Source organism: Anser anser (genome assembly GCF_964211835.1).
Source record: "Anser anser genome assembly, chromosome: 9".
Lineage (NCBI taxonomy): Eukaryota > Metazoa > Chordata > Aves > Anseriformes > Anatidae > Anser > Anser anser.
Window position 1 is genome coordinate 20,710,258 of NC_139729.1, and position 20,389 is coordinate 20,730,646.

The 20,389-nt window shown below is 35.3% G+C and overlaps 2 protein-coding genes across 2 annotated transcripts in view; one reads left to right on the forward strand and one right to left on the reverse strand.

The window, feature by feature from the left end:
• LOC310904145 (uncharacterized protein) overlaps positions 1 to 11,410 on the forward strand; it is a 65,819-nt gene extending 54,409 nt beyond the window's left edge. The window contains exons 3-5 of the mRNA XM_083848459.1: positions 738 to 934; positions 2,785 to 2,964; positions 10,706 to 11,410. Coding sequence (XP_083704585.1) covers positions 738 to 934; positions 2,785 to 2,964; positions 10,706 to 10,837 — 509 coding nt within the window. The 3' untranslated portion in view covers positions 10,838 to 11,410. The remainder of the gene's footprint in view (positions 1 to 737; positions 935 to 2,784; positions 2,965 to 10,705) is intronic.
• LOC310904150 (uncharacterized protein) overlaps positions 1 to 20,389 on the reverse strand; it is a 265,904-nt gene that overhangs the window by 77,431 nt on the left and 168,084 nt on the right. The gene's annotated exons all lie outside the window — the stretch shown is intronic.

Below are 20,389 nucleotides of genomic sequence, written 5' to 3' on the forward strand. Positions count from 1 at the left end.
TCCATGGCTGGTTTTAGTGATGTTGAGATGGAAAAGAGAGGCCACTCTATGAAAAAGCAAAACCCTCTTACTTTTAACAGAATTTTTAGCTCCTGCATAGAAAGATATTGAAAACTTCTGATTGCTGTACAATTAAGTGCAGTTTTCAGAGCATTAAATACACTGCTGAGAAAGACAGAGAATGATTTATTGTTTTTTGTTCCTTCTTGGAAAGCACTTTGAAATGAAAACAAAAATAGACTCATTATTTCTTATTATTTAAATAAATAGTAAAAAAGAAATTCAACTTTGCTATATTTGTGTGGTTCAAAGTTTTTGTAATGCCATAAAAGCCTGCTTATTTTCCAGTACAAGATACAAGGACTAGCAGATCCTCTCCAGTTCAATTTCTGTCTTTTAAAACTTGTAGTACTTTCTGTATGTTGATAATCACTATGAGCTTTTGGCACTTCAGGACACCAGTACCTCTGGCTTTGAAATACAAGCTTCCCTGTGTTTTGGTTATAACCAAACACCAGGACCATCTAGTCTTCAAGTCTTCTTCACTAATTTAGTCAGGAATGAAGTTTTAATGTAATTTATATACTACTAGCTTGGTCAGATTCTTCTTAAAGAGGTGGCTCATGGAGGACACTTTCCTCAGTATCAAACATTGGTCATGCCAAACCTGAACCAAAGGTCATATAGTAAACAAATGCTTGTCTTTTTTTTTTTTTTTTTTTAACCCTTTTACTCAGCTGCACTTCTAGGTCTCTCTACACTGTTGTACTATTCCAAAGAGATGGATAGAAAGGAATCAGAAGAGTCTGAAAAACTTATCCTTCAACAAAAGACAAAAGCTGACCTAAAAGAATTACCTGTTATCAAAAAGACTTCTGGGAGCAAAGAACACTTTATTATGAAGGGGAAAGAAGAGTACAAGAAAATACAGAAGGTAATGCCTCTCACTTGTTTTACGACAATGATGAGAGTACTGGTAAGGAAATTATTGATGTAAACTCATCTTGTTCATCTGTCTCATTTATGTTTTTTTCTCAAAAAATTCTATGCCTGTGTACCAATATCTAGTGAGAAATAGCTGGTCTTAAATCAGTAAATTGCGGAGTTAGTGTAAATATGATTTGAAAAGAGAAAACAGAATAACAAGGAAATATATTGAGGGTCATCTCTAACTAATTTAAAATTGCACTTTAAACAATTAACCACAACTGTAGTACGAATTTGTGTTGGCAAAAATTTTAACTAAAATCAGCTGTAACCATCTTAAAACAGACTTTGTCAGATTCATATTTTTTTCTAGGATGCTTCTTTGCCCACATATGCATTTATTTTTGAATATTTCTCACAGCAATATTTCCTAGACTAGTTATCTTTTCAGAGACTGAAAAAAGGCTCTGTTAATCATTTACAGGATGAACCCCCAAAATATTTACTTGCAATATTTATTGAGTACTTTAAGACATGCGATTAATTTTCAATAGTTTTGAAAAAATATAACATTCTTCCCAGCAAGAAATCAGTTTAATTATCCAAGAAATGAAAGATACAGCCGATCTTCACAAAAGAAAACTTTCAGCTAGAGGCTTTCAGAGCTGTAATGTGCTGTTACGCAACTGTATTTAAGTTCAGCTTTATCTTAACCTGAACATTGGTTTGAAAATGTAAACAATAAAAAATACAATAGAATTAAATTCTAACTTTTGCAAGTCTGATTTCCACTTCTCTCTAACAAAAAGACTTATTTCAATCCATCTTGAAATACATCACTAGATGTCAAGATGTCAGCTTTCTGATGCATGACATGGGTTACTCACTTGAAGGTGAGAGGAAATTTGAAGAGTAACCTTCAAATCCTGTTATGTCATAGCTCCTTCCCAGGAGAGGTGAAGGAGACAGGAAGGACTACATATATAAAATCACCTCTAGTTTCTTTACCTTGTCTCTGGGTGCAGGCTTTTAAGTATTTCTATAATATAGGATGTCTGCCTTTTTGTTACCAAGCATTCATAATACGTACTTCACAACATAACAGGTGTTTTGAATAGGAGCCAGAAAACCACCCATCACCTCTGCTTTATTTTGGGATGCTTCATTTGGCTTCGTAATTGATATAAAACATATACATTTCCTATAAAACACCTAATGCACATATACAAACTAAATACATAATGTTTGGTTGTCAAATCTCAAAAAACAGATACAAAAAAACAACGAATACCTTACTACGCTAAACCAGAGGTTGGGTTTAGTTTAGATAAATTAAGGCCTTGGTCATATTCAAGACTGCTTGTGAAGAGAAGTGCTGCAAGAATAGCAAAAATGTTAACTGCATCTTTATGAAGTAGATAGGTAACTTACACAACGACTGCTCCAAGTAGAAGTATCCAAGCAAACTATTTTATGTCAAAAAGATAACAGAACTTTCCATTAAGGGTCCCAGAAAAAAGGAAGCTCTGAGAAGTCCAGGCATTACTCTCTGAAAATGCTAAGGATTTTTTTTATATATATATATATATATATATACACACACACACACAATATTATAAAAGTTTCTATCAATCTAAACACCAACACCCATCAATATGATTTTTGAATTTTTACAGGCATCAGCTCAACTGATATAATATAGATTAATGGAAAGATTTTCAGTGTAAGAAAGCTGATGGATTTCAGTCAGTAGTTAGAGCTCTATGATTTTATTATGAACTAAATTTTTAATCATACTGTACTACTTCAAAATATACCCTTAAACTCTTTCCCATATTGCCATTTCTCTCAAACCAGCTACCAAGTGTGTTTAGTCTGCTCCTTCTGTGTGCTGTGTTTGAAAGAATGAACAAGGACAGCATGTGTAGCAAGGACTTAGCAGTGACAACTGTCAATACAGAAGAGAGGGGATGTCTTCAGACTGCTGCAGCTTGTTTGAAAATACAACAGAACATTGGTTTGCTTACTTTCAGAAAGGTAAGTGCCACTGCTATTACACATGACAGTCCCTACCAGGTCACATAGCTTAATACAAAGACTATGATAGTTTTTCCTCAACAGTTGGTGAACTCAAGGACTACTTAGACAGTGAGAGGATATTAGTTCAGTGTATATTAGGCATTGATTTTTAAGACATGGGTTTGAGGAGGAGACAAAAATATTTAGAATTGTCGTTCATACAAAATTCATTCTGAACATCAGTTCTGAATCTACCAATAAGCCCCTAGGAAGAACAATAGTCTTCTGGACCAGAAGCCCTAAATACTTCATTTTTGAATGCCCTCTCTGACAACATCAGAAAACACAAAAGGAGAGTGCTGAATTTGACAATGTACCCTCTCTAAAGGAGACCATGGGGTACCAAGCACTGAGCAGCAAATAATGACACCTGACCACTGATGCTTTGCTTTGAGGAGCAACCTGTATATTTTATACAGGTTAATATCAAGATTAAATCAATCAGTCAAGAACAAGGCGATTCTTGTTCTGAGACAATTCTTGTCTCAGAATCCACTTTCTAATGAGGAATGGGACTTCTCTGATGTACCAAAAGTTGAGAAACTTTATATACCACTTAAGGTATATAAAATAAGGTTTGATAGAATGCCAGCCCAGAGATTTGACATAGTAAAACTGATGTAAAGAAAAGGGGACGTGTTTTCACAGAAGGTCTTTCATAAAACTGCCATAACTGGTTGTCTCCTAAATGTATTGTATTTCTAACTGAATTACTGAATAATCTAATGCAGCTTCCTTTACATAGCTGACGGAATTCACACAGCTTGGTTTGCAAAGAAAAAAAAAAGTTGGCACTGAACACAAGCTCATTTGATTTCTATGGGTGTATTTTGCATTCTTGGAGTACATCAACAGTGGCTATAATGTATGATGTAAGTACCATGCGATGTGTTTATTATGGCAATTTCTCTGTAGCTGCTACAAGGGAACTCCTTTGAGGCTAGATAAAAGTTTGTCAAAAATAATATTCAAATATCCTTTTAACTGAAACAAGATAAAGAGATTAGTGCCACCAGTGTCAACACCACCACTTCCAAAACACATGCTCAAATAAAACATGAAAGCTTTAGGGAACTGGTTTTGTAAGCTTCAGTAGCTTACACTTCCTCTCTCTTCCAACACTATGTATTATTAAAATGCATCAGCTGATGATGTGTGTTAATGACAAGCTCCGTTCTCAAAGGTCTCTAATTCATTAGAGGGGACTATCAACATGTAATTCACAGAATTTAGAGCAAAATATATTTATTTAGGTAATTAATTATGAATTTTATTTTAATAGAGAAGCCTAGATACTTTTAAAGTCACTTAAAATAACACAGCAAATGTAGTATATTCCCAGGAGAAGACATAAGTGTTTAGCAAAATTTAATTCCCGACTAAACCTAACCACAGGACTTTTTCTGCATAAAATATCAATTTTTCATGAATATTGTAACCTGGTTAAATTTGATTTTTTAAAAATCTAAATCTTGCTGTTCTTCTATTTTTCCCCAAATTGAATAAAATTAATAATATATATTTTTTCTTTTACTTACAATCTGTTTCACTTTCAGATTCTTGAAGAAACGTAGAGCAGTCACTTGTCATCTTAATTATGCCCACTGAATTTTTATTTAAAATAGAGAAGTTTCCATTCCTTCTCTGCTTTAGCAAAATTTCATTTGTACAAATTCTAAGGCTTTGATCTAAAAAATCTTAATAAATTGAAGCATGGTTTCTGCTTTAATGTGAGAAAAGGAGATGACAAGAATGAGAGACAGTAAGTCAATCGAGTGCTTAGTGAAGGTACTGGGAGCTGATTTACAGAGCATATATTGCCTGTCTATCAAAAATAGAACATTTTCCCAGCGGTGTCAATTCAGTTCAAAAATATGCATTTCCCTACCCGATGGATTTATGGTATGGATTTGGCTACCAAAGTCTATGGGTAAAAATGAAAGTAACACTTAAATATGGGCAGTGTTTGGGCGAGTAAGCATCTTCACCTTTCATCGTTAACTGCATAGACCTGGAGTGCACAGCAGCTGTGTGTTCAGTCTTTCACTGCCCTGAAATCATCTATATTGCATTGTTGCCTTGGGCAGGCCAGACAGTTCCTCAGGGAGGTCCCCACTGCTGGGCAGCAACCAGTGACTGCACAAAGCTATTGGCTTAGATGGGAAGAAGTTCTCATTCGCATGGATCCCCAGCAAAGCAAACAAATGAATAAAAACTGTGGTCATAATTAAGCCCAGGGGCTTATTCTGAACATCTTCTCTAGGACAAAACTTCCTTTCAGGTAATTATATCCAGTGAATCACCTAAACAAGCCATCACACCTCACTGCCTTAGTCACTACTACACATCTGTCACCGTCATTTACACTCTGTACTGTGGACATTTCACACGCTTAAGTGTGATGACAGCGATACCGCAGGGACCACTGAAGCCAGGTCACTGCAGAGAGGTGCTTAGGGACAGACTCCTATGCCAGTCCCTTGCTAAGGGGACCTGATGACATGAAGTTGAAACTGCAAAGATCAGCAGCGCCAATTTCTCTAATGCTCCTGGTAAATGCAATACTGAAAAACACACCAATGTGAAAGCAAAACTATAGTACTTTAGAAATTTAAGAATACACATATTCTGTTTCTACAGTGCTCTGAAATTCTGCAAGAACACAAATTTGGGGCATATTTCTCGCATCACTTTGTCAGTTGCTTCTCTTCAGGTGTCTGTCACCTCAGTAGCATTTAAGCAAACACCACTGTTATTGGGAATAGAGATGTCCATGGACAAAACAATTTCATGATGGCATTTGAAGTAGAAGAGGTTGCACTGTTTAGAAACAGACATTACAAATACCTTACTCTGAAAATTTGGTATGCATTAAAAAAAATACACCCATGTTACCTGATTCACACATATTGAGTAAATAAACAGAACTTCTTGAACCACTTTCTTTTTTCATGTGACCATTGCCAATTTCTCACTCTGGGCTTCCAAGACAATAGTATAAAATATACAATTCCTGTACTAAGTATGTTCTGAAATTCTGGAAAAAAATATGTATATTTTAGTAATGGAATGCATAGTGAAAAACACATTGTTTGAATAAAACTTCCAATTTTCACTAAATATGAAAACAAACAACAAACATATCTAGGTTATTCCCGCATGAAAACAAACAAACAAACAAACAAAAACCAAAACAGAGATCACTAAAAACTCTTAAATACTCTTATTAAATAAAAACTCTTAAATACTCTTATTTGCACAAATACTGGCATAGGATATGATTCTTTCCTGAAGGGTTTGAAATATAATCTTTTTTTCTATTTTTTCATCATGCCCATAAAACTTGTATTAGAGTGTGATTCTAATATGGCCCTCCCAGCCATGAATTTTCCATGATTAAGGTAATTATAAGGGGAGAACTAAGTTCACATTAAACTCCCTGACATATTATGCCACGAAAGTCACTGAAAAACTTTGTTTACCTATATCCTATTATTTTCAAGCTTGTTTTTCGTATCAACAACGTTGGTATAAAATATAATTATTAGAAAGAGCTCAAAGCACAAAGCCGTCTTTCGAAGAGCACAATTAAAGAAAAGCAGACAATCCTCTGGGGCTGCTGATATAAGGGCAGAATCAAATTACAGAGTTTTTAGAAGAAGGTGGATAAGGTACTTCACTGCAAAGCAGTGCAACAATGAAACTGTATATCAACGGCAACAAATTACTTAAATTCATAGGGTAACTGACAATTTATTTTGAGAACCACATACTACAAATTTAATGATTTATTGTGCAATATCCCTGAATTCTAGATCATCTTCCCACAGTTAAATAACAGTTTTATTCCTATAGTGAATACATAAAGCTCAAGGTTGTTTGTTTGTAGGGTAAGATTACACATTTACAAAATCATAGCAGATCATTTATTATGAAAATATCTGAAAATCCAGGGATAAACAGAAGAGGCTAAACCCACATTATATCAGGTTAACATATCGCATGTGTACATAAAAGGACAGACTTAAATAGTTTCCAAACTCTGTCCTCCATGATTATTCTTCATCCCATATTTACTACACACAAGATGGTATCCTAAATGTAAATAGTATATACTGTTTGGTCTGGGGGCTGAGTTAATGTTTATTATTTACACAGGACAAACAGTCTCATTCTTCCCATTTGGCGCTTCCAAGAGAGAAGTGAAGAGCTTGATTTTCCTCTCAAGTACCGAGAAGCCAGAGGGAAACCAGGCCAATAACCTTCAGCACAGATTTTGATTTAATTGTGCTACTGACGCATCTCAGAGTTTTAGCACATATTTAAGAAGCACTCCAAATACCGCCAAGTTTTCCGCTTCTACATACGAAACTCCTGGAAAAGTAAATTTTTGCCCTCATGGTGGCAGAGAGAAACTAGAAAATATAATCCAATGCACTCTATTGGTTCAGAATTTAAAAGGCAAATAATATGGAAAGTTGTTTTTGTTGTTAAAAAGTGGTGGTGTTATTAACTGAAATTATAATTTTGAGAACCAGAAAGAACTTTTTCAAGTTTTTCAGTGTGTGCTAACACAAGCTTTTACAAACAACATGGGCACAATATGAGGATTAAAGCAAATATTTCCCACCACCATGTAAAAATAAGATTAGAAGTAAAATCCTTTTATTTTAATTCTCCATAGAGAAAATTAACCACTTAAAAAATACTTTTAATCTAAATACAGATCTTCTTTTTGAAGAAATTTATTATTTGTTGTGAAAAAAAGTTTCAAAAAATATATATTTTCGTAGCTTAAGTAGAGTTAAGCAATCTTAATTAGAATTTATTTATATAGTCAGTCTTACTTCTCATTTTAAAAGCTTGCACCAGAGTAGAAGCTCAAACAAAACATTTATTTTTCAATACTTTCAATACTTGCAATTTAAAATTGCAAATTTTCTAGAAGATTTTTCATCAATTACTTTACAACAGATGTACGGGAAATGTAATTCATACAAATGACTACTCAGCTAAGTAGTGTGTTGGGGTTTCAAAAGTTTTTACTAGTTATTCATGACCTGAACCATGTTATGCTGGCATGCACATTTTGAAAGAGAAAGACTTTATAGATACATGACAGACTTGAAAACCTGTACAATCAATTAACAGTGTTTATTTTAAGTTCTAAACATATTTAGTCTCCAAGATAATGAAAAAAATGACTTCGATTTCTTTTATAATTACCCTATAATCATATGCCAAAAGAAATAAAACACAACCGTGCTTGTATATTTTAACATTGAAGAACTAGAGAAGTTTGTCTTTTAAACGTTATGCAGTTTAGTTACTCTACTGCAACACTGATCACTGACAAAATCATTACAAATCCAATACTTAAATTATGACTACTATGGTTATACACATCTCTCACGCATCTCACATAATGATTCCAAAGCACTTTTGAAGAAATAACTAATATCACCTTAACAAAACTGGCTATAGGAAAGTTTAATTTTAACAGTCACACAATGAGGCAAAAGAGGTTTGTCGTAGTTCAAACATCATTAGAGGAAAGAATCCAGAATTCTTTACTCTCCATTTTCTGCTTTTACTTACGAGTCTATATTATTTCTCAGGAAACATTTTAAAAACAAGATTTGCACTACACCAATGATATCAAGACTGCAAAGTTCAGGAAGTAACCTATGAGTTTGCATTATATGTACTATCTCCATAATCTCCTTGATTCTTAAACTACTGTCTTGCCCAACTCTGGATACTGCCAGCTAAAATTGAGATAATAAAATTCTCTACATCTCTGCAGACAAGATGAAGAGATTTAACAGCAGAAATAAGTGCTTCACCTACTAAGACATCTCAAATTGATTGTTTTATAAGTCAATCTCTCAGTCTGAGCCACTAAAAAATATTTTGAAGAACTGAAAAAACCCAAACATCTTCTTCATGTCAAAAGGCGATAAGAGGGCTTCTATCCCTACCAATGTAAAAATGGAAATACATCTCCTAATATGAGTTTTAATTACTGTATGGGGCGCAATTGACCTTTTCTCCAGGCAGTTGAGGGGCAACTGTATGAAGGACCCATTTCCCACAAAACCAGACTCCAAAGATTTCATCAGACAAAATGATAATGAGCTATTCCAGTTGAAATGAGCTGATTAGTTTTTCCCCCCAGCTGCTGTTCAATTAATGAACCACTTTTAAAATTTTTGAAATGAAGTTCATGAATCATCTATTTTTATTTTCTTAAATTGAAAACTGATAAATGAATTCAGCCTCTTGGTGACACAAACAAAAATAGTTTGAATTCCAGATCTTGAAGAAGTGTTAGCAATTTGAAAAAAAAAAAAAAAAGCAGTGTGAATATTTAGCAGCAAATATTCCTAAAGAACTGTTAAAATACAGATGATTGAAGTAGCAGCCAAAAAAAGGGATGCAAATGACTCTTAAATGAAAGGTTATAGAGCATGAGAGGTGTTTAATCCAAATAACAAACTGTTGTTGTCAATGAAAGATCTGATACAAACCGATTTAGATAATACAGAAAAATGAACACACAATTTGACAGCTACCCTGGATTTACAGAATCATGGGATTAAATGCTTTCCACTTATTCAAAGAGGATTAGTCAGGATACATTTATTTATTTAAAGCAGATCTTTTACAGAACTAAAGAGTTCACAAATGATATGGAGTGATGGAAAATAGAAAATCCATATCAGCTTTAGCTTCTATCATTCAGCCACAGATGTGAAACTGCTTACTATCAAATATGGAATATAGCGCATTAGCAAAATAATAATAATATTAATAAATTTGGTGTAGGCTTAAACTGTTTAGTCAAGGAGAGAGAATATTAAAATATTTGCATGGGCCATTTGCAGTGAAAGCTAATAAAATGTGAACATCTTCATGAAACATCCACAACTAGAACTGATCCTTGGAAAACAGGTGCAAGCCAGGGATAATGTCAGTGGAAGTGTTACAGCTACAGTCAGTATGAGATGGAATATATTAAGCAGATGAGTGTGGACAGTAGGATGCTTGCAAGTGAATCCAGGTACTGCCGAAGACTCACTACAGGGCACTGATTAAGTCACTTCATTTTTCAGCTCCCATCTTGGTTAAGTAGAGAAGACTTCTACATTGCAAGGCGCTGAAGTTTTAATTTATCTCTGAAAAGGCATTTAGTCTTATAGTAAAAGCTTCTCCTCGTAAGCAAAATTAAAAAGCAACATTTTTTGAAAGTTTCTACTTGTGCCAGAGAGGTAACACATCCCAAATTTCATTTCTCCTAAAGGATATTTATCATGCTCTGACAGTGCTTTGCACTGGTTCTGGGGGTTTCTTTTCAACACCTGAATGGTGAAAGACAGGTATAATAAGTAAAAAACCAAACTGATACTAAGTATTAGAGACCAAACAAATCAAAAAAAAAAAAAAAAAAAGCACAAATGTAACTGGGTCAGTATTTGCAGATTCACAGTAAAAATTTGCATAGTAGCTGTCTCTTCCTGAATTCAATATGTTTAACATAACATTATCGTCATCTTTACATTGCTGTGCTTCTAGCACTCCCACTTCAAGAATTAAATCACCTTTTCTGCATATCAATCCCATTTATAGCTGCCAAGAAGTTGTGCAATTGCAGCTCATAATAATGTATGGCTAACTGGGTAACCTTTCTTCCCTTCAGAACATCTCCCATAGAATGTGCCTCTTTCCCTACCAAAGCCCAAATTTGCAAGAACTGTCTAAGGAATCAAGAAGACAAAAGAAAATAGATACCACACCTACTGTTTACTCCTTGCATGTGGCTAATACCTAATAAACACCCTTAGAGACAACAATGACCCTTTTGAACTGAAACTGAAACTGGTCAATGTGAGAGCCTTCACTAAATAAACTATATGCAGTATTAGTGGCAGTGATGTACCTGACTTCATTTGCATCACATGAAATGATCCATATAATGACAGTGACCCCCATGCCTGATCATTTCATTTCCCCAAACTGCTGGGCCTATCGTTAACCAGGGCAAGATAAGATAACAGATGGTTGTGAATTAATCTACTCTTCAAATATCAAATCCAAAAAGGTGTCTCAATTAAGATAAATTAATTTGAATTAATCATTCCTGCAATAAATTAATATAGATTTTGTGTCCACTTCAGGACACAATAATGAGTTTGTAAATAAACTCACTGACACTTTCTTACTGATGGGGATGCTGATAAGGCAAAAATGGCAAAATTCCCAAAATGCCTTATTTTAATCATTTTCCTCAGATTTACAAAAGCAAATATGGGTCAGCCTGTAAATTCATTTAAACTCTGACCCTAACTTTCTGATTATACGTAAACAAACAAGACTCAACAATGTAGCCACTGTTTTAGGGAAATGATTGCCTCTTTAAGACCACTCCATGAATTTCGTATCACTCAAGCAGACCTATGAACTCGATCCAGTCTTGAAGTCTCCTATAATAAATCCTGAAGAATTTTTATATATGTATCTGGGGGGAGGGGGCATTTGTATATGTAATAAATGTATGCACACATACATGACTTTCTTTTAACGTTTGCCGGATGAAGAGAGAGAAGCACGAACATCAACAGCAACAATAGTAAACAGACTGAAACATTGAGGAAGTCATCTGCTTTGACATACTGATGCATCATTGTTTCATAGCATAACCCCTACTGAAACTATGAATTCACGTCCTTTGAGCCATCTGTGGTAGATAATGCTTCATCGTAGAGCTAAGTGCCTACAGGTCACCAGCAACACACCAAATGCTGAAAAGCAGCAGCAAAGTACTTCAAAACAGGTAGATATGTACACTCACAAAGCTCATCTTGTAAGGATGCATCATCTTATGCCAGCAAAGAAATGCTGCTTCTATTCTTCTTTCTAAAGCTCAGTACACACACAAACTGCCAAATATTCCAAATAATACACCTCCAAGATGGATAAATCCTACTTATACTCTTCTTGACTGGTAAAAGAATTGTAAGGAATCATGACCACTTATGACTAAGTGGCTGAATGTCTCATCTGGTGAGACAGTCCAGATACTCCTGAGCGTGACCAAAACTGCATATATCCTGGCTTATAACTAAGGATTAAACCTCTGGTTCCAGAGCAAGTTCACAATACAGCAAGCCACCATCACCAGTCAAACATATTTTATTCTACCAACATATTACAGATTTCATAATCTGAAATTTTTTTACTTGTAACACAATGATGTAACATGGAAACACCTTTCAGTCTTTAATTTCATGGGTAAAATCCCACTACCACTGCAGATATCATACTCCAAGACCTCAGAATTCTTTTGGATATGGGTTACTGCTACCACTTGAGAGAGGCTTAAATTTAATATCAAAAAATATGTAGATGACACAGAGATCTATCCTTTTTCTATGTCACTATACTCCCCTTTTCAAAACATCTCCAGTGGTGGGTGAGATCTGTTCAAGAATGAAGAACACAGAGTTTAAACTCAATCAAGCAAATATGTTTTTGTGCAAAACAAAGGACACGGTATTTCTTCAGACACAGCTTGCTCTTTGTGATGAGGTGGATTATGTCAAGATCCTATACAAAAGCATTCAAGAAAAAAAGTCTCCACTGTCTCCAGTTTATTGAAGACTGCAGACTGAAGACTCGCTCTTCATCATTACTAAGAAATCATAATTTCAGATATTTGCATCTCACTTTCTACTGTTTGTGTTAAATCAAAGCAATAAACTAGCCACAAAGTCATGACTCTTCAGGGAACTCCAGGTAGAGTAAGTACATTTGCAGTGTGTTTTCTCAGAAACATAAGATTTCACTAATGTTCCATACAACATTCTCAAAGCTCATTTTCTACAGAATATAAATCAAACTTCAGTCTCTGTCCCTGTCTCCATAATAATGATGGACATGAAGTCAATATAACCAGAACACTGTAAAACTACAGGATGAAGGATATGACAAATGAGCATGCTTTTCTGCCTGGGAACTTTTACTCTCATTACTTCCAACATAGCTGTTCTTAATTTAAGCCATTCTAATCTGCTGTTTCATTCTTCTCAGCCACTTCTTCTTTTCCTTGCCACAGATTTATTGACTACTTTTGGCTCATCCTGCATTCCCTCTCTTATTCAAGTCATTCACTCTGATTTTACAATTCATCCTCTTCTCTCTACTCTTTGTCCTCATCCATACGATTCAAGTCTTCACATTTTTATTACTGTGTTCCTTTAGCTGTCACTCAAAGAATTCTGTAATCAGTTACGAGCAGACATTGATTTCAGCTGAGCTCAATATCTTATCAATATCTATCTTGTTTAACACAAGATCAATTTTCCACCTCAAGGGAAAAACAGATTTTCAGTGCTCACCCAATCATGCAAATAATATTTGTTTCATTAGAACTATCTGGAAGCCACGTCATAGCAATTGATGTTAGGGACTTAAGCTATAAAAGCAGCTGAGATAAAATAATTAATATCCAAAGTGGATGCGAGTTAAAAGTACAGAAAATAAACTATCACTCACAACTAGATGAGGGTTCTCCTAAAAGGTGCACAATGTCTTTCCTATAAGGTGCACAATGGAGTTTTTCCAGATAGACGTTATATTAGAGCTCAGTAAGCAAGTCCTATTTCTTATCTACAATTATCTGATCACAATTACCAAACAAGACATGGTTTTGAAACTCAAGAACTTGGTACGTACAGTTACAAAAAGTAGTATTAAGTTGGCTAATCAGTTGATTTCTCTCTTCCTACACCAAAAAGTAGTCAAAATACTTCTTTACATATTCTCTGGTAAAAGTAAAGAAAATCCTCCAAACTTTTTCAAGACGAAGACATCTTCAAATCCTAAACACAATAGAGCAGCTGCTACTGAGTTTCCTTGATGGGTATATTCTGTCATTAGGGAAATCAGAGGCCCTGCTAAATACCTTTTTTGTTTGATCGTTTGTCAGCTCAAATACTGATTAGGTTCTCTGACAACCACATTGTTTGTTTGCAAAAATGCAGAGGGGAAAAACCTTCAGTTGCAACTTGCATTCTGTAGAAGCAGTAGGTACACTCAGAGATATTTTGTTAAATTCATATACGGTAGGAGATTTCGTTATTATTCAAAAAAAAAAAAAAAGCAGCGACTTAGAAAAAACAACTAAGATGATTCTTTCAGTACTAATAAGCAAAAAATGATATAAAATCTATTTAATATACTCAATCTAAAGTAAATAGTAAGTCTGCAATTTTTACCCAGGAAATTCTAACTTTGCAATCAAAGTATATTTTGAGTAAAATAGTATTGAGTTCTGAAACTAAACACTGTATTGAAAAAAGATGAGTCAGAGTATGAGCTATTTGACAAAAGAAACTTCAACAAAGCAGAGTTTGTGACAGAAGGGTAAGGGCCCTTTTTTATCTTACCGTAGGCTTGGATATAAATCAGAGCTGACCGGAACAATGGTATTTACACGGCAAGCTGTGAAAGCCTAAAGAGAGATTTCTCTACCTTCATCTGGAAAAACCCACATCCAAACGCACCATCTGCCATAGCCTGCCCAAAGCCAGTGTATCACTGAGTACTGTGGACATCCACAGGCACAACCAGCATGCAATTATCTTGTACCTTGCTGTACGAATATTCAGTCAGTGTAGAGTAGGATGCGTGTGTAGGGATATTATGCATGCTTGCACAGTCACATCCTAAGCTATTTTTAATGCAATCCCAATAGTAAACTCGCTTCAAATTTTGGAATATATCAATTTTACTGAAATATCCTAGTTAAAATCATAGTAAGAAATATGTTAAATTATCTGGACAACACCATTTTTATTTATAATTTAGCTAAGAATAGATCTACATAGCATTATAAATACTAAATATGCTCTGAATTAACTTTTGAAATTCCTAATGGCAGAATTCCAACAGTGTCTATAACTTGCTAAAACTTTTGACATTAGATTAACATTTACCCTCTGGATAGACAAGAAGGAGATAATGTATTTTACACTGAAAAAAAAGTCTTATTAACTTAATTTATGTTTACTTAATTTTGTTAGTTAGTGATCATAAATATATATCTATATGGTTTCTCCCTCAGCAGGGAAAAGAGCGTATTGCTATTAAGCCTTCTTATGGAAGAAATATACGGTTTATAAACTTCACTAGAGAAAGTGTTCAAGCATGTTTTAAGAGAGGGACTCTAAAATGGAAAGCTGGCAAAATACTAGCTGAAAGTTGCATAAACTAAGTTCTGCAGTTAGGGAGTTGTATTGGCCACTTTTCTTACAACAGAGGAAATGAAGATGAGGGAACAGAAAAACAAATGAGAAAAGAGCTGAAAGAAGAGCTCAGCTATTCAGGACCTCAAAACCAAAGGGTTATTGACAGAAGGTAACTAGAAGACTGCAACGTGGTTGAAGTTGGTGTGGACATCGGTAATACAAAGAGAGGAGTGAAGGAATGTAACCATCTTGGTGAGATTGATGGGGAAAGAATCTGACAGAAACGGTCTGTAACGTGCAGTAAGACAGTATTAAGAAAAAAAAGAGAAACTTCATTAACTTGCTCAAACTAACCTGGCAGCTTTAAAATAAGTATAGGAATGGTTGCCAGAGCATCTCTTCTTGGGTATACTGATCAGCTGAGTCACTTCGTAGGCTTTTTCCATGTAGAGTCCAACCACCTATGTCCTCTATTCCTTTTGGAGGACAATGACCTCTACATCAATTTCATGTATCAGAGATGCAATATAAATCCAGGTTTTGGAGATAACAACTAATTGTTAACCATTTCTGCCATCCAGTTTCTGCTTCAAAACCTATGGTTATGACCTTATTTTTCAAGATTTTTTAATTCTCATTATTTATGAGAAGTACAAGAACTACACTACCTAGAAAACTGCATCTTGCTTTTACCATAGCAGTAAAAACAGCGTGGCAGCAATGTCAGCATTTACACACTTTCTATTCAAAGGCCTCAGTCTTGACCTAAGAGTAGGATATTCTCTTTTGTCAGGTCAATATTTGACCTGTTTGCTAATCTCAGCAGGAGCCCACAGCAGTGGCCATTGTGAGGGTCATTTCAGATGCAAACATCTGTCTGGTTTACACTAAAATAGTGCCAGGAAGAGAGATTCATTTCACAGTGACTAAGAACTAATTTTTTGGGTGGTCAGAAAAATAATGTGTATAGCAACCAAAAAAAAAAACCTTTTTTTTTTTTTTTTTTATTCCTGAGTTCATTCAGCAAACAATATGTATGTTGCTTGCGTGGATACCTTGACAACAAATAACTTCTCTAAACTCCTCACATTACCTCTCTTTACAGAATTACACATTCAGTAAAAGTATTGAAAAGCAGCTAAAGATGTCAAAAACATTTACAGGCTAAACAGATCCCAGCTCAGATAACTCAATTTTAAGTAATCTAAATTCATCCCCATTATCACTTAAGTGAGCATTATGGCTGTTAGCAAACCCTACACAAATATTCAGATTTTTGTTTTTCCTGTCATGCTGAAGGTTATCTCCCCAGTTGCTCTGAAAAATCAGGTGACAACCATTTCCCGTGATGCTCTAAGGGCTGTCAAGCTGTCCATCAAACTGTCACCTGACCAATCGTTCCCATGGTTCTTTTAGACTTCTCGTATGATAAATTGAAAGGCACTATTATCTGCCTGTTGTGAAGAGGAACTGCTTAGGCTTTGATAAGATATCACCAGTCCCAGGTGAGAGGAGGCTGACAGCACATCAAGACAAGAAAACACATGGAAGCAGTGAACATGGGAGCAAAAGGTTTACAAACATCTGTTGTCATTATTTATTACCCCTTTCCTTGGTTTTAGCTCTATCCTCGTTCTATGTCAGTTTAAAAAGAAAGACCTTTCTTTTTTCCCATCCAGTCTCAACTGCTGCTATTTTTAAACCAGTTAGTTATAGAAAGGGAAATATTTAAAATATGAAAGATATCTTTTAATAAAAGGTTGTGTTACCTACCTTTTCTGATACACGTTACTTTTACCATAATTGAATTTGAAGTTTTCTGTGATTCTCATGTTGTAATTATACCATAAGAAAATGAGAAGCCTTGAAAGATATGAAGACTTTTTAAACTCCACAGTTATTTTTCACTGATACCTTAAAAGACCATTTCACAGTCTTCTTGATGATATTTTAGGTCTGTCCTTATACGACAGCCCAAAGTTAGCTGAAGAAATGTTAGAGAGTAAATATGTTGTTATTTATTGTGGATTGTTAATAAAAAGAAGCTGGTTGCTAACATCACCACCTTGTGTACAAATATTTGTTTGCATGCAGTTTTTAATGGTTTTAGGCAGTGCTGTAACTTCATTAGACGGCATTACAGAACCTCAGTTGCACAAAAGAACATTTAAATAATTTTATCATCAAAAGTCTTTTTAATTTTAACACTTTTTTGTTTAGCTGTATGCTTACACTCATCTGCATTAAGACTAAAAGTAAACTTCCATATACTGTGAACAAATGTTGGCTGGAATAAACAGTCAAAAATCAACAGAACAGGATTTCAGCAGTGGTAAGTATACTTGCAAAAGTACTAATAAAGCTAAGATTCATAATTAAAGTATGTTCAACCAGTTTCTGAAGTCTCTTTAGCCACTTTTTTTTTTTTTGAGAAATGACAGGTTTTTACATTTATAGGGACTGCCTTGCTTCTGCCAAGTATTCCAACTTCCTCGCATTTTAAACATACACCTGATTTTAAGAGCATAAACTAGTTCATCCATGGCTTGAAATCACTTCTAGGATCAGTAAGCATGATGAGGTACTCGACTCATGAGTCAGGTGAAGAAGGTACAGACACAAGGCTTACAAATCTTAACCAATGAACCCCATAATATCAAGCTGATATTGACAGGTGGTCTATACCTACTTTTAGGACAGGTGGTCCTACCACTTTTAAGATAGAAAATCAGAGTTAGCATCAAGGTTGGCAGTCAGAGAGGAACAAGAAGAATGAAATAACAGGGCAGTTTCATGCTGCTAAATGAAAAAATCTACAAGGAAAGAGTAGCCTGACTGAACTAAAATATTCCCTCAGTTATTGCTGACCTGCTAGCACACACAGTGGCGCTCTCTGGGCACTTTTCAAAAAGAGAAACATACAGCCCCTTTTCCCAGGCCGCTATAGCAGAAAAACATGGAAGCATTAAAAAGAAAGAGACGATATGCACAAAGGGTTGTTGTGATGGTGGCTGACTACGACTGATAATGAGGTCATATTAAAACTGTATTTCTTCTGTTTTCTCCAATCTTCAAAGGAAGAAGGGATCTTTATGAGGAACAGGAGTGCAGAGGAGGACAGGATTTTTCACACAAGATCAAGAAAAAAAATGTTTCATGTATAGGAGTGGTAGAGGAGAAGCTGAAAAACAGGCAAAGAGAATAGACCAGGGAAGCAATTGGATGCCACTAGGCAGGTAAAAAGGGCTCAGTCACAGGGGACTCAGCACACGTGCAGAAGATGTTAGATTGGTGGAGGGCTATGGAGTGAAGGGATTCAAAGATGGACAGAACTACCGGATGATCTTAAAAGTGGGTTTTGCACAGACAGAAAGACTTGAGGTCAAATGCTGATGACTCCAGGAAGCTCCACTGAGCAAGAAACTAAAAGTGAATGGCCTGGTCAAGAAGAAAAGAAAAAAAAATAGTAACAGATTTCTATGTGCTTTAATTAAGCAGAAGGAGAGAAAAAAACAAGTTCTGGATTAGGAAGTTGAAAGACAGAGGACCTTGTGGAGTTTCCCTTTGGAGCTACCTTTTCCAGTAAGCTTTAACACATTCCTCAATACAGTATTTTTGTACTCCACACAATGATGCCTTTAGCATTGATCCTGCAGGAACAGAGATCTCTGGCTCTATGAAATTCTTTTCCAAAGAGGACATTTTAAATTAGTTAGAAAATATTAAAGTTATCCTTAAACAATGTGATTGTAAAATACCACAGCCATTAGAGTTCTGTATTTTTCTCTACTGATCATTTAGAGTTTGAAGACAGAAAGCAGCACATGAACACAACTCTATAGCCATTTTTATTAAAATATGTCTACAGTGAAGAGTTATGAGAAGAGATACTGTACCTTTCTTTCTTAATAGTTCGATTATACTTCGCTCATGGTTTATTTATTGTTTTTACCTGCTGATATGGAGTTTTGCCTGCACAGGTTTCAGAAAAATGAAGAGCAAGGCTGTGGAAAAGCATCTGATCCTGACCTGCTCCACACTAACCTGCCTCACCTGTTCTGTCAGAGTCCCAGTATTCCAGTTCCGCACCTATTAAAATACGCAGCCCTTTGCAGTAGCCAATGCATGCTCAACGAACCATGACAAAAACATTATCTAATCTCTGTTCTATATTTTATCTCTCCTTTAAAAGTTCTGTTAACAAATATAGAAATGTGTCACCAATGTGATTACAAATGAAACTGATTTGCTGTTCTAATGACAATAATTGCATTTGCCAGCACTGTTGATACAGTACAAGTTGTCATCTGATAGTTTCAAGAAAAAAAGAAAGAAGAGGGAAGTTAAAATAGGATAGAGATGAGCACAGTAAGAAAGAAGTGCAAAAAAAAAAAACACTGACTGAAATGATTGAGAAAGGGTTGGCTCAGAAAGTGCTAAGAGACAGAAAGCAGCATGGAAGAGAGAAATTAGTGCAAAAATAGTCTTCAGTTATGAGAAACGTTCATGAGAAACTTTCTTAGGATAATCTCCTTGTCTACCATAAGTAGTTATGTGACATGTTTCCACAACTAAGAGCCTCACAATCTTCATGTATTTACATGCACTAGATGGTAAAGGCAGGGGACGTTATAATGTACTAAAGGTGACTGAGATCCAGGCTGAAAGTCCAGCTTTACTGACATTAAAGGAAGTTCAGCAGTGTCTTGCATGGGGTTCAGAAGGTCACCCTAAGGAATTTGGGTGTAGTCACACAGGAAAGCTGTCACAACTAAATTTCACCAAGACTTTTCCTAGCCCTAATCTTTGGATCACTCTGCTTGTGTTGAAGGAAGAGGCTAGTTAGCAGCAGAACTCTGGAACTCTTTCACTGAATTTTATACACTGTGTCTATTACATGTACCAATATATCAGACCAGGATCACCCCACAAACTGGGATCCTGTTTCAATGTCTTGCAGTCTACGATTTAGAAGAAAGAGCGCTGCAGATTACTGTGACCTACAGAATCTTTACGTGAACTTCTCACACTGCAGCCCACCACACGTGCCAGGAGCAGACTACACATCTCTCAGAAGTTATTTCAAAATGGTGTAAGTTGACAATACAATAGCTGTAGCTGAAGGTACAGACATA